Source organism: Nyctereutes procyonoides, unplaced genomic scaffold (genome assembly GCF_905146905.1).
Source record: "Nyctereutes procyonoides isolate TBG_1078 unplaced genomic scaffold, NYPRO_anot_genome, whole genome shotgun sequence".
NCBI classification, from domain to species: domain Eukaryota; kingdom Metazoa; phylum Chordata; class Mammalia; order Carnivora; family Canidae; genus Nyctereutes; species Nyctereutes procyonoides.
Genome location: NW_026574877.1, coordinates 4611 through 16517, shown reverse-complemented (window position 1 = coordinate 16517; position 11907 = coordinate 4611). Strand labels below are relative to the sequence as shown.

At 44.4% G+C, this 11907-nt stretch overlaps 1 protein-coding gene across 1 annotated transcript; it reads left to right on the top strand.

The window, feature by feature from the left end:
* The first annotated feature begins 2151 nt into the window (after window positions 1–2151).
* LOC129516679 (carbonyl reductase [NADPH] 1-like) lies at window positions 2152–11507 on the top strand. The gene is made up of 3 exons (XM_055336516.1): window positions 2152–2562; window positions 3101–3208; window positions 10797–11507. Exons 1-3 carry the CDS (start codon window positions 2274–2276, stop codon window positions 11288–11290), a joined length of 891 nt encoding a protein of 296 aa, XP_055192491.1. The 5' UTR covers window positions 2152–2273; the 3' UTR covers window positions 11291–11507.
* Window positions 11508–11907: the final 400 nt, after the last annotated feature.

Here is an 11907-nt window from a genome sequence, read left to right as displayed (position 1 = left end):
AAACCAGAGCTGGGGGCATCACGATGCCCGATTTCAGGTTGTACTACAAAGCTGTGGTCATCAAGACAGTGTGGTACTGGCACAAAACAGACACATAGATCAATGGAACAGAACAGAGAACCCAGAAGTGGACCCTGAACTTTATGGTCAACTAATATTCGATAAAGGAGGAAAGACGATCCACTGGAAGAAAGACAGTCTCTTCAATAAATGGTGCTGGGAAAATTGGACATCCACGTGCAGAAGAATGAAACTAGACCACTCTCTTGCACCAGACACAAAGATAAACTCAAAATGGATGAAAGATCTAAATGTGAGACAAGACTCCATCAAAATCCTAGAGGAGAACACAGGCAACACCCTTTTTGAACTTGGCCACAGTAACTTCTTGCAAGATACATCCACGAAAGCAAAAGAAACAAAAGCAAAAATGAACTATTGGGACTTCATCAAGATAAGAAGCTTTTGCACAGCAAAGGATACAGTCCACAAAACTCAAAGACAACCTACAGAATGGGAGAAGATATTTGCAAATGACATATCAGATAAAGGGCTAGTTTCCAAGATCTATAAAGAACTTATTAAACTCAACAGCAAAGAAACAAACAATCCAATCATGAAACGGGCAAAAGACATGAAGAGAAATCTCACAGAGGAAGACATAGACATGGCCAACACGCACATGAGAAAATGCTCTGCATCACTGGCCATCAGGGAAATACAAATCAAAACCACAATGAGACACCACCTCACACCAGTGAGAATGGGGAAAATTAACAAGGCAGGAAACACAAATGTTGGAGAGGATGCGGAGAAAAGGGAACCCTCTTACACTGTTGGTGGGAATGTGAACTGGTGCAGCCACTCTGGAAAACTGTGTGGAGGTTCCTCAAAGAGTGAAAAATAGACCTGCCCTACGACCCAGCAATTGCACTGCTGGGGATTTTCCCCAAAGATACAGATGCAGTGAAACACCGGGACACCTGCACCCCAATTTTTATAGCAGCAATGTCCACAATAGCCAAACTGTGGAAGGAGCCTCGGTGTCCATCGAAAGATGATGGATAGAGAAGATGTGGTCTATGTATACAATGGAATATTCCTCGGCCATTAGAAACGACAAATACCCACCATTTGCTTCAACGTGGATGGAACTGGAGGGGATTATGCTGAGTGAAGTAAGTCAGTCGGAGAAGGACAAACAGTGTATGTTCTCCTTCATTTGGGGAATATGAATAATAGTGAAAGGGAATATAAGGGAAGGGAGAAGAAATGTGTGGGAAATACCAGAAAGGGAGACAGAACATGAAGACTCCTAACTCTGGGAAACGAACTAGGGGTGGTGGAAGGGGAGGAGGGCGGGGGGTGGGGGTGAGTGGGTGACGGGCACTGAGGGGGACACTTGACGGGATGAGCACTGGGTGTTATTCTGTATGTTGGTAAATTGAACACCAATTAAAAATTAATTTATTAAAAAAATAAAAAATAAAAAAATAAAGTTCCCAGTAGTCCGCTGACCCGCTTTCCTGAAGCAGTTTCCCAGGACTCGCTCCTCCGCCTCTTATCATCCTATATATCCCCTCTGATCCTCTTGTCCCCCCTCCTACCTTGTCAGAAGCAATCGCTTTTGTCCCTGCATTGCAGCTGTTCTCTCTTTATATCTCGGACTGAATTCATAGCTGTTCAGGGTGGTTTGAAAGTTATGTAGGTAAGTTTGGGGGACCAGATGAAACAGGAACCCCTACCCTTCCACTATCATGCCTCTAAATCCCTGTGCCAGCAATCTCACTGCATCTTGGAAGAGCCCAACCATTCTCATTTCGTAGAGGAAGGACTCCTTCCCAGCACAGTCTCACTACTTTGTTTCTGTTGAGGTTTTCCCAAAATATTTTAGTTCAACTACCATGATTCTCTAGCTCCCTAGACTGTATCACCAACCACCTCTCTTTTGAGGAACTTGTCAGTCCAGCCTGAACCGTATCTGGGTTCACAAAAGTGACCCTAAGAGGGCAGAGTCCTGTTTGTGTTCAGGGTGTAGCCCCACAGGGGACACACCTCGTACAAGTCATTAGGAAATTTTCCGGAACATTTGGCCCCTCCTTTGATGGAGGGACTGAGGCGGGGCCTTTGGCTCTAGTAGCCACACTGCTTGATAACAGACTCGTTTCTCCTGGCATCTCTGACTGTGGCCAGGGCTCTGCAACACCAGCCCTCCCTGTGGCCACAGCATCACCCATTCACCACACAGGCTGGTGCTTGCACTCCACGCAACCATGTCATCGGCCCTCCGTGTAGCGGTAGTGACTGGAGCTAACAAGGGCCTTGGCTTCGCCATCACGAGGGACCTGTGCCGGAATTTCCCTGGGGACGTGATACTCACAGCGAGGGATGAGGCGCGGGGCCGGGCAGCTGTGCAGCATCTCAAGGCTGAGGGCCTGAGCCCACGCTTCCACCTGCTGGACATTGACAACCTGCAGAGCATCCGCACCCTGCGTGACTTCCTGTGGGAGGAGTATGGGGGCCTGGACGTGCTGGTCAACAATGCAGGCATCGTCTTCACACGTAAGAACACGGGAACACTTAGAGCAGGGGATCTCCGTTAGGGAACCACACAGAGTGGGTTGGGGATGATGCCTGACCCCCATCACTATGGGGTCTGGAAGGGCTTCCCTGGGGAAGGAGGTCAGACTGCAGGCACAGAGAGACAGAAGCCTCTGGAGGGTCTTATAGCCACAGTGCCTTGGTATTGCCATGGAAAAATCTCAGGGACCTGACCTAGTTTTTTGTTTTTCTCTCAGTTGGGATCTGAGCCATTTGGTGAATACTTAACCTATTTTGTAAGAAACAACAAATTGCAAACAGAGGTAAACAGAAATCCCATTGTGCCCACTTCCCTAGCCTCCCCAAATGATGCCAGCTTACACAGCTACACGGCATCAGCACAACCGATAAACCACCTTGAGACCATACAGTCCACGAATCCAGACGTTGCTGGATTTCAATAGAATGAACATGAAAACTAAAAGAATGTATTTGTCATATCCTGGAATCCTCTCAGATGGCTACTATTTATTAATCTTCTCTGCTTCTCCCCTAATAGCTCATGATCCCACACCCCCACATATTCAAGCAGAAGTGACCCTGAAGACAAACTTCTTTGGCACCCGAGATATATGCACAGAACTGCTGCCTCTAGTGAAACCCCAAGGTGAGCCTGATGAGGGGCCCAAGCTGTGCTGTTTCTGGCATGATCCGGCCCCTGAACTCTGGCCTCATCCAGAAGACCCTGGCCCTGCTCAGCCAGGGCCTGGCCTCCTTGCCCGGGAGAGGTGTCCCTCTGCCTCAGGACTCTGACACACTTGCCCTGCAGTCAGCAGTGTCCTCTATCCCTCTACTCTTCCACTAGAGGCACTGACTGTCCTATCCTTCAAGTCTTCATTCAAAACTCTCCTCAGAGAAGCCCTTTGCTTCCTCCATGCCCCTCACAATGCACTTCCCTGGGATTCCTCTCTGGACCCTTTCTTCTCCCTCTCCCTCTCTCTGACAGATTTTATTCAGACCAATGGACTCTGCTATCCAAATGTCTCTGCCCCCCGCCAACATCTGTCACCTGCCTAGAACGTTCCCAGAGCTCCCCACGCACATGCTTCCACACCCAAATCCTGCCCCTCCAGCCCTCAACTCTCCCTCATTTAAACATCTACATTATCACAGCACTTATCATTTTCAAAAACATCCTGCTCACATAGCCCACAATCCACCAATCATGAATAATGTGGTCACTGTGCCCAGCTCCCGATCATCAGGGACCAGGTCTTAAGAGTGGTCCTATGGGTTTTGTCCTCTGCATTTTTCTGCAGGCCTCTCCTCCATCCCAGCTCTACAACGGATACTCAGCTATCATTTCTGGATCATTCCAACTTTCCTAAGAGACCCTACTTCTGAGTCTTTTACTCTGAGGTCATTCTCTGTACCTTCTGGGGGTTCACTGTCTCCCAAAATTCCTTCAGGAGCTCTGAGCATCATTTGTAGGGATCTCTGTCATCAGACCTGCCAAAGACCAGGCCCATGGATTCCCCTTCACTTTCTGCAATGCTCTGCACAAGACAGACTGCCGTCATTCCTTGGTTGTAAACTACTGTAATCCTTACCCCATGTGAATGTGATGGGGGAGCCACCACCCATGTACTACACTAATTAAGATAAGCTGATACTTTTAGAATGATTAGGATATCTCCCTTGAAAGAGTACATGCAGGTACTCTTTCACTCCCCGTTCTGCCCCCAATTCCTCTTCTGTCCTGGAAAGTTCTCGTACTTGTTGCAACACTCCCTTCACTGGCATGTGGCAGGGCAGCTCTCAGATGTCACCTGTCTCCTTTACTCACCACAGACCTTGAAGGTGGGATGAATTTACCTGTGCCCCCCCACACACATCGTACAGGTGCTCCCCTTAGAAGGCAAAATGCTTCTGCCTGAGTTTGGATCTCACTTACCTCAACAGTGTTGGTTATTGCTGCCTTGTTGGCCTTGGACCAGAATGAGGAGTGAGCGCTCTCCTGGATTTGCTAAGGCAGGTTCTAATCAAACTCTACTGATCTTGCCTCGGGGAAACTAGACTGCATGGACATGGACAGGCAAGCTCTATTCTCCTTGTGAAAGTAGGGTTTTCTTGCCTATTGCAAGAGGAGAGATCTTCCCTTAGGTGGGGGGATGGCAGCCACAGTGTTTCCTGTGACCAAGACTTTACCCTCTTTGGAGATCCTATTTGAGAGAAATCCTAGCTAGGATAACCAAAAGCAAATATTGTCCCTCCTCTCCCATACTGCGAAACTAGGATACAAAGAACAGTCTTGAATGACTTCACCAGATCTCTGTGGTTAAAGAACAAAGTCCAAGGGCCCGTTTCTGCTCTATTGGCTCTGTTTTGTTGGCGTGAAAGAACAAAAGAGAATTGTGACATTAAAGACATTGAGGCGGGCAGTCCGCGTGGCTCAGTGGTTTAGCAACGCCTTCAGCCCAGGGTGTGATCCTGGAACCCCGGGATCCAGTCCCATGTTGGGCTCCCTGCATGGAGCCTGCTTCTCCCTCTGCCTGTATCTCTCTCTCTCTCTCTCATAAACAAAATCTTTAAAAGAAATACATTGAGGAATAGATGCTGAGTTTTCATATTTGCAATGCCTTCTTCAAAAAGAGTTTTACAGAAATAATTTAGCCACACACACAAAAAAAGATAAGAATCTACCCAACCAGGTGGCCACCACCAACCTTAACCAGGCAATTCATATCTAGGCCATGAACATCCTTTCCCACATCCATTGCTTTTCCCTCCCATTCCCTTGAATTCATATTCCTTTATTTGAATGATCCTCTCTTTAAAGTGTTAAACGTCTATTATTCTTTTTTCTCTCTAAATCGATATGTACTTATTTTTTAAAAAAAATAAGGCATATCCAAGTTGAAGGATTTGAGCAAAAGTTTGAAATTTGAAAACTCTTGTTCATCAGATATTAGCTAGGGTATTAGCAGAAAATACAGACTTGTAAGGCTACACTTACCAAGGAAATGTTATAGAAGGGGTCCAAAATCTTCATTTAAGAAGGTTCAGCATAAAAGGTAACTCCCTCTGTCTCTCTCTGTCTCTCTCTTACTCTCTCTCTCTCTCTCTCACACACACACACACACACACACACACACACTGACATACTGTTGTCCTCAAAAGGATAGGTGGCTAGATGGAATATTTATATATTATCCCCATTCAGAAATGGAAGAATAATGACTCTCAAGATCACAAGCACAGCTGGTTGCAGACTGAGGTCATGTGGCATCTAAACTAATCGTGCTTCGCACTACTCAAGACCTCAAGTATTTGCCACTGGAGCACCTCTCCAAATGAAGCCTTATCCAAAAAGGCAAGACAAACAGAAAATCAAAGGACTCTGCTGATTGGGACCAAGGTCTTCCTCACTGCAGGGCCTCAGGCACCTCATGGAAAACCACTGAAAACCACTGAAAAGGGCACATTTAAAACCCTGAAGTGTTGTGAAAAAAATCCCTTATCACTCCAGACACTTAATACTGCTAACCTTGATATGAGAAAAGGTGAGCCTTCAAGGAAAAGGGATGAATGTTAAACCATAAAAAGTCATGAGAAATGGCTGTGGACTTAGTGCCCGTTGAATAGGCTTGAGAATCAAGGAATGCACTTGAAGTGGTGACCCCAGAGGAGAGGATGTCTAAACCATGTTACACACTACATCACACACACTGTCACACACTTATGCAGTCACACTCACATTCACATACAGTCCCTGTCTCTCACACACTCATCCACATCTCACACACTCAAATGCAATCACACACCCTTTGCACAAGGACATTCCGATGGCCCATACACTTCCTAGCCCATATGCCTGCCATGTGTATTCCAGTTCAGAGTCTCTAAAATGACCCTCAAAATCCATGGATACACTTGAAGACAAAAACGTTTACATCAACGTCCTTGCTATGGAAGCTCCACAAGTTCCTGCACCTGTGTTTCCTGTCCTGAGCTGTCAGACCACAAGGATCTACAGTCTCACTCAGTTCCTACGAGGAGCCCCCAAGTGGCCACCCTGCTCCCTTGGGGATGTGCTCAGTGGGTGGACAGGCCTGGGGAACAGGGACTAGCAGAGGCACCCCATCTAGCAATTTACATACAAAACCATTCTACTGCCCGTCAGACTTCCTTCATTACACAGGTCAGTATTTTCACAGCTAATCCTAGACCTCCTGAGACAGACAACACAGAATAGAAAAGATGTCATCACTTCATTACAAACAGCCTACGGAAATTTAGTAGAGTTTCTCCTTCTGCTGTCAATGCTACAGGTATGTAAGAAAATGGTCCTGAGCCCCTGTGAGTAAAGATGGCTGCCTTTCTGGTACACCAGTTACCCCGTGTGGCTTCCTCGGGCCTTGTCTTCCCTTTGTCCTCCCCTTAATTGCACACACTTCTATGTTTTGCAGTTTTGAATCACGAATATGTATTATTTCAATTGTGAAAAAGGCAGGGAATATTTTTTAAAATAAATTCTTTGACGATTTTATCTATTTGAGAGAGAGAGAGAGAAAGAGAGAGAGAAAGCAAGCATGAGTGAGAACAGGAGCAGGAGCAGGGGGAAGGGCATAGGGGGAGAGAGGAGTAGACTCCCTGCTGAGCAGCGAGCCCCATGCAGAGCTTGAGCCCAGAAGCCCAGGATCATGACCTGTGCTGAAGGCAGAAGCTACACCTACTAAGCCACCCAGATGCCCCTTGAAGGAACTTGAACTAGTTGTAAGTAATATATATTTGAGAAGTACTCACTAAACTTTTTAAAAATTTATTTCACGTTAGTGTAGAATTCGTTTCAGGAATAGGATTCCATGTTTCATCAGTTACATATAACAATCAGGGCTCTTCCCAACAATTGCCCTCCTTAATGCCCATCCCTCATTGAGCCCACCTTCTACCGTCCTGCCCTCCAGCAACCCTCAGTTTGTTTCTACAATTAACGGTCTCTTATGCTCTGCCTCCCTCTCTTTTTTCATCTTATTTTATTTTTCCTTTCCTTCCCCTATGTTCATATGTGTCTTAAATTCCACATAGTGAAATCATACGATATTTGTATTTCTCTGGCTGACTCATTTGGTTTAGCATAATACACTCTAGCTCCATCCATGTTGTTGCAAATGGCAGGTTTCCCTTCCTTTTGATAACTGAGCAACATTCCATTATATATGCATATATGTCCCATTCTCTTTATCCATTCATCAATTGATTGACACTTGGGCTGTGTCAGTAATTTTGCTATTGTTAATAGTGCTACTCTAAGCATTGGGGGATACATGTGCCCCGTTGAATCACTATGCCTGTATCGTTTGGATAAATACCCAGTAGTGCTATTGCTGGTTCATAAGGTGGCTCTATTGTTAACATTTTAATGAACCTCCATACAGTTTCCTAGAGTGTCTGCACCAGTTTGCATTCCCAGCAGCAGTGCAAAAGAGGTCACGCCCCTCCCCATCAATGACAACATCTGTGGTCTTATGAGTGGTTAATTTTAGAATTCCATACAGATATGTGGTGGTATCCCATTGTGGTTTTCATTTTTATTTCACTGATGATGAGTGACGTTGAATATCTTTTCGTGTATCTATTAGCCATCTGGATATCTTCTTTGGAAAGTCATCCTTTCACATCTCTGCCTATTCATATAAACATATGTATTTTTGGGGTGTGGAGTTCAATAGGGTCTCTCCAGATTTTAGATACTAACCGTTACCAGATATGTCATTTGCAAATATCTTTCCCTGCCCCGTCATTGCATTTAGTTTTTTGCTTGTTTCCTTTGATATGGGGAAGTTTTATCTTGATGAGTTTCCAAAGTTCATGTTTTCTTTTGTTTCCCTTGCCTCAGGAAATATAACTAGTAAGAAGTTGCTATGGCCCAGGTCAGAAAGGTTGCTGCCATCTTTCTCCTCTAGTATTGGACGATTGCGTGTCTCAAATGTACGTCTTTCATCCTTTTTTACTTTATTTTTGTGTATGTTATAAAAAAGTGATCCAGTTTCATTCTTCTGCATGTGGCTGTCCAGGTTTCCCAACACCATTTGTTGAAAAACTCCCTTATTTCCATTGGATTATCCTTTCTGCTTTGTTGAAGATTAGTTGATAGAAACTCGTGGGTCCATTTCTGGGTCCTCTATTCTGTTCCATTGATCTGTGTGTCCAGTTTTGTGCCTGTGCCATACTGCTCGATGACTACAGCTTTACAATGTAGTTTGAAGTCCAGAATGCTGATGCCTCCTGCTTTGATTTCCTTTTTTCAGCATTACTTTGGCTATTCGTGATCTTTTCTGGTTCCATGCAAATTTTAGGATTGTTTCTTCTAGCTCTATGAAAAAGCTGGTATTATTTTGATAGGGAAATCACTGAATATGTCGATTCCTTGGGTAGTGCAGACATTTTAACAATATATGTTCTTCCAAACCTGAGCATGAAAGTTTTCCCATTTCTTCTGTCTTCTTTGGTTTCTTCCATAAGTATTCTCTACTTTTCAGCAGTACTCACGAAAACATTTGACAAACAGGTCCCATTAATGTTACACTTAACATGTTCCTGATGAAATAAAGTACCGGAGTAAAAGACCCCTCTCTAAAAGGCGTTTGTCTTAGAAGACTGATACATGAAGAATATAGTTTCTACAGCTCATTTTCATTCTCTCTAAACACTGCATCATGAGAGTCAGAGTGCCATCCATGCATCATGTCCTCACTGAACTTTTTTGACACTGCCACTCCTATTGGGAGAAAGCTTCGAGTTAAGTGACCATAACTTTCATTCACGAATATATACATTAAAAAGAGAAAGTTTCCTAATTTTATTGAATCCTTGACCGTAGGTATGATGTCATGACCTTTCGATAATACTAAAAAGACCAACTGAAACATAAAAATATAGGTGCCTAGTGGCTCCATCTATGAAGTTGCTGACCCTTGGTATCACCTGACTCAGGTCATGATCTCAGGCTTATGTGACGGAGCCCTGACTTAGGCTCTGCATTCTGCGGGGAGTCTATTTGGGATTCTCTCTATTCCTCTCCCTCTGCCCTTCTCCCACTTGCTAACACCAGCTCATGCACTCTCACTCTCCCTAAATAAATAAATTTTAAATAAATAAATGTAAAAATATGAAATTAATTACTTATAGATGTCTATTAAGTTCATTGTTTAAATACTAACTACATGTTCATAAAAGAGTTAGTGAGAAATGTGTCAGTGCTTTACACTTCTAACAGCTTTATTGAGATTCACCTATCGTACACTTCACCCATTTCAGGAATCCAACTCAGTAGATTTTAGCAATTGGGCAGTGTTGTGGAACCATCACTGAGTCAAGATTAGCACATTGTCATCACCCCAACAGTTTCTGGACCCTTATCTATGAGCCCTCTGTTTCCCCATGCCCCCCTGCCCCCAAACAAACACCAATCTACTTTCTGTCCCTACTTTCTTTTTCCCCTGGACATCCCATATATGGAGAGCCATATAATGAGTAGTCTCTTGTGACTGGCTTCTTTATTTCAATGATGTTATCAAGGTTCATCCATGGTGTAGCATGGACTTCATTTCTTTTTAGAGCATCTCTTTACAACATGTCACTTTTCCACTGCCCCTTTCCATGACCACACGGCCAGGCATTTTGTCACTGCTCCTGAGAGGATGATATCCCAAACCTAGAGAAAACATCATGCAACTCAGCCCACTGAGGTGAGTTGCTTTTAGCTGGCCACAGCACAGTGAAAAGCAACTTATCCCAACGTAGTCTGTTCACCTTCAAAAGGCCATCTTTAAACTCAGAAGCTGATTGTGAGCTACTAAACACTTGTTCATAGAGCACTGCTCAGGTGACTATAAGAAGGTCTCCAGGCAGTCCCAGAGGGGACCTATGAGGAAAACTGGCTCTCTACCCGTGACGGCAGGGAGTGCCTTCTTACACTGTCCTTGCCATGTTCCTCTATAGGGCACTCTCTCTTCTTTGTGGAACATCTGGGCACTACTCAGTCCCTTTAGATCATTTCTGTCACATCATCTGAGACATTATGGGTAAAACAAGCTTCAAGACTGCAGCATGTCCTTGAGTCGCAGAGGCAATCTTCATTAACCCTCAGAGCAAACGAGAAATTGTCTCCCAAATGGACAAAATACTAGCAATATTGGTATTCACCATTCTCATGCATGCCATTCTTTGTGACTCTTTGTGTTGTATTTTAGGCAGAGTGGTGAATGTGTCTAGCATAGTGAGCTTTCTAGCACTTAAACAGTGCAGCCCGGAACTGCAACAGAAGTTTACAAGTGAGGCCATCACAGAGGAGGAGCTGGGGATTCTCATGAACAAGTTTCTGGAAGACGTAAAGAATGGAGTGCACGAGAAGGAGGGCTGGCCTGATATCAAAATAGCAGCCTATGGAGTGTCAAAAATGGGTGTCACCGTTCTGTCCAGAATCCATGCCAGGAAACTGAGTGAGCAGAGGAGAGATGACAAGATCCTCCTGAATGCCTGCTGCCCTGGGTGGGTGAGAACAGACATGGGTGGAGCAGATGGCATCAAAAGCCCAGAAGAAGGAGCAGAGACCCCTGTCTACTTAGCCCTTTTGCCCTCAGATGCTGAGGGGCCTCATGGCGAGTTCGTTATGGAAAAGAAGGTTGAACAATGGGGACTCCCCTTTCAGTTCCCTTCATGGTTCCTTACTATAATCTCCTCATGACTGACCAAAAAGACTGCTATCCTGTCAGCAGTATTCTTATAAAAAAATAAAAGAGGGTTGAGGGAATCACTATTCCTCCTGAGGACCCACACTGAATTACCCACTAATTCTGTGATTTTTCTGTGATTTCTTCTGTGATATAGAAGAAAAAAATGGAATTGATGACAAAAATAAATGAACATTACATGCGAATAAACAATTCTAAGTCAATGTGCATTTGTGCAGATTGTTTCATGAAACCAGCCTGAAACACTAACAAACACTGAACTAGGTCAAGAGAAAGGACAGTTAAACTCAACCTTGGTAAACGTCAGTGAAAGAGTCAGATAATAAGTATTTGCTTTTTTGCAGGCCATTGGTCTCTATTGGACCTACTCAAATCTGCTGTTATAGCTGAACCCCACCATGGGTGATGTATAAACCCATGAACTGGGCTGGATTTCCTTGCCAGCATACTTTACCACTTTCTACTTTGACATGGACAACCCCATGAATGTTAGATATCTCCTCTGGACTCTATAAATATCAAATTCACTGGGTAAAAAAGCAATTGTCCAGTTCGAAATGGGAGTGGGTGCTTATGACACATCCATAAGACTATCTGAGACAGGGGCACC

Coding starts and splice junctions, on each gene's coding strand:
- LOC129516679 (XM_055336516.1), top strand. CDS start 2,274: ATGTCATCGGCCCTCCGTGTAGCGGTAGTGACTGGAGCTAACAAGGGC. Junction 2,563..3,100: donor TGCAGGCATCGTCTTCACAC/GTAAGAACACGG, acceptor CTCCCCTAATAG/CTCATGATCCCACACCCCCA. Junction 3,209..10,796: donor GCCTCTAGTGAAACCCCAAG/GTGAGCCTGATG, acceptor GTTGTATTTTAG/GCAGAGTGGTGAATGTGTCT.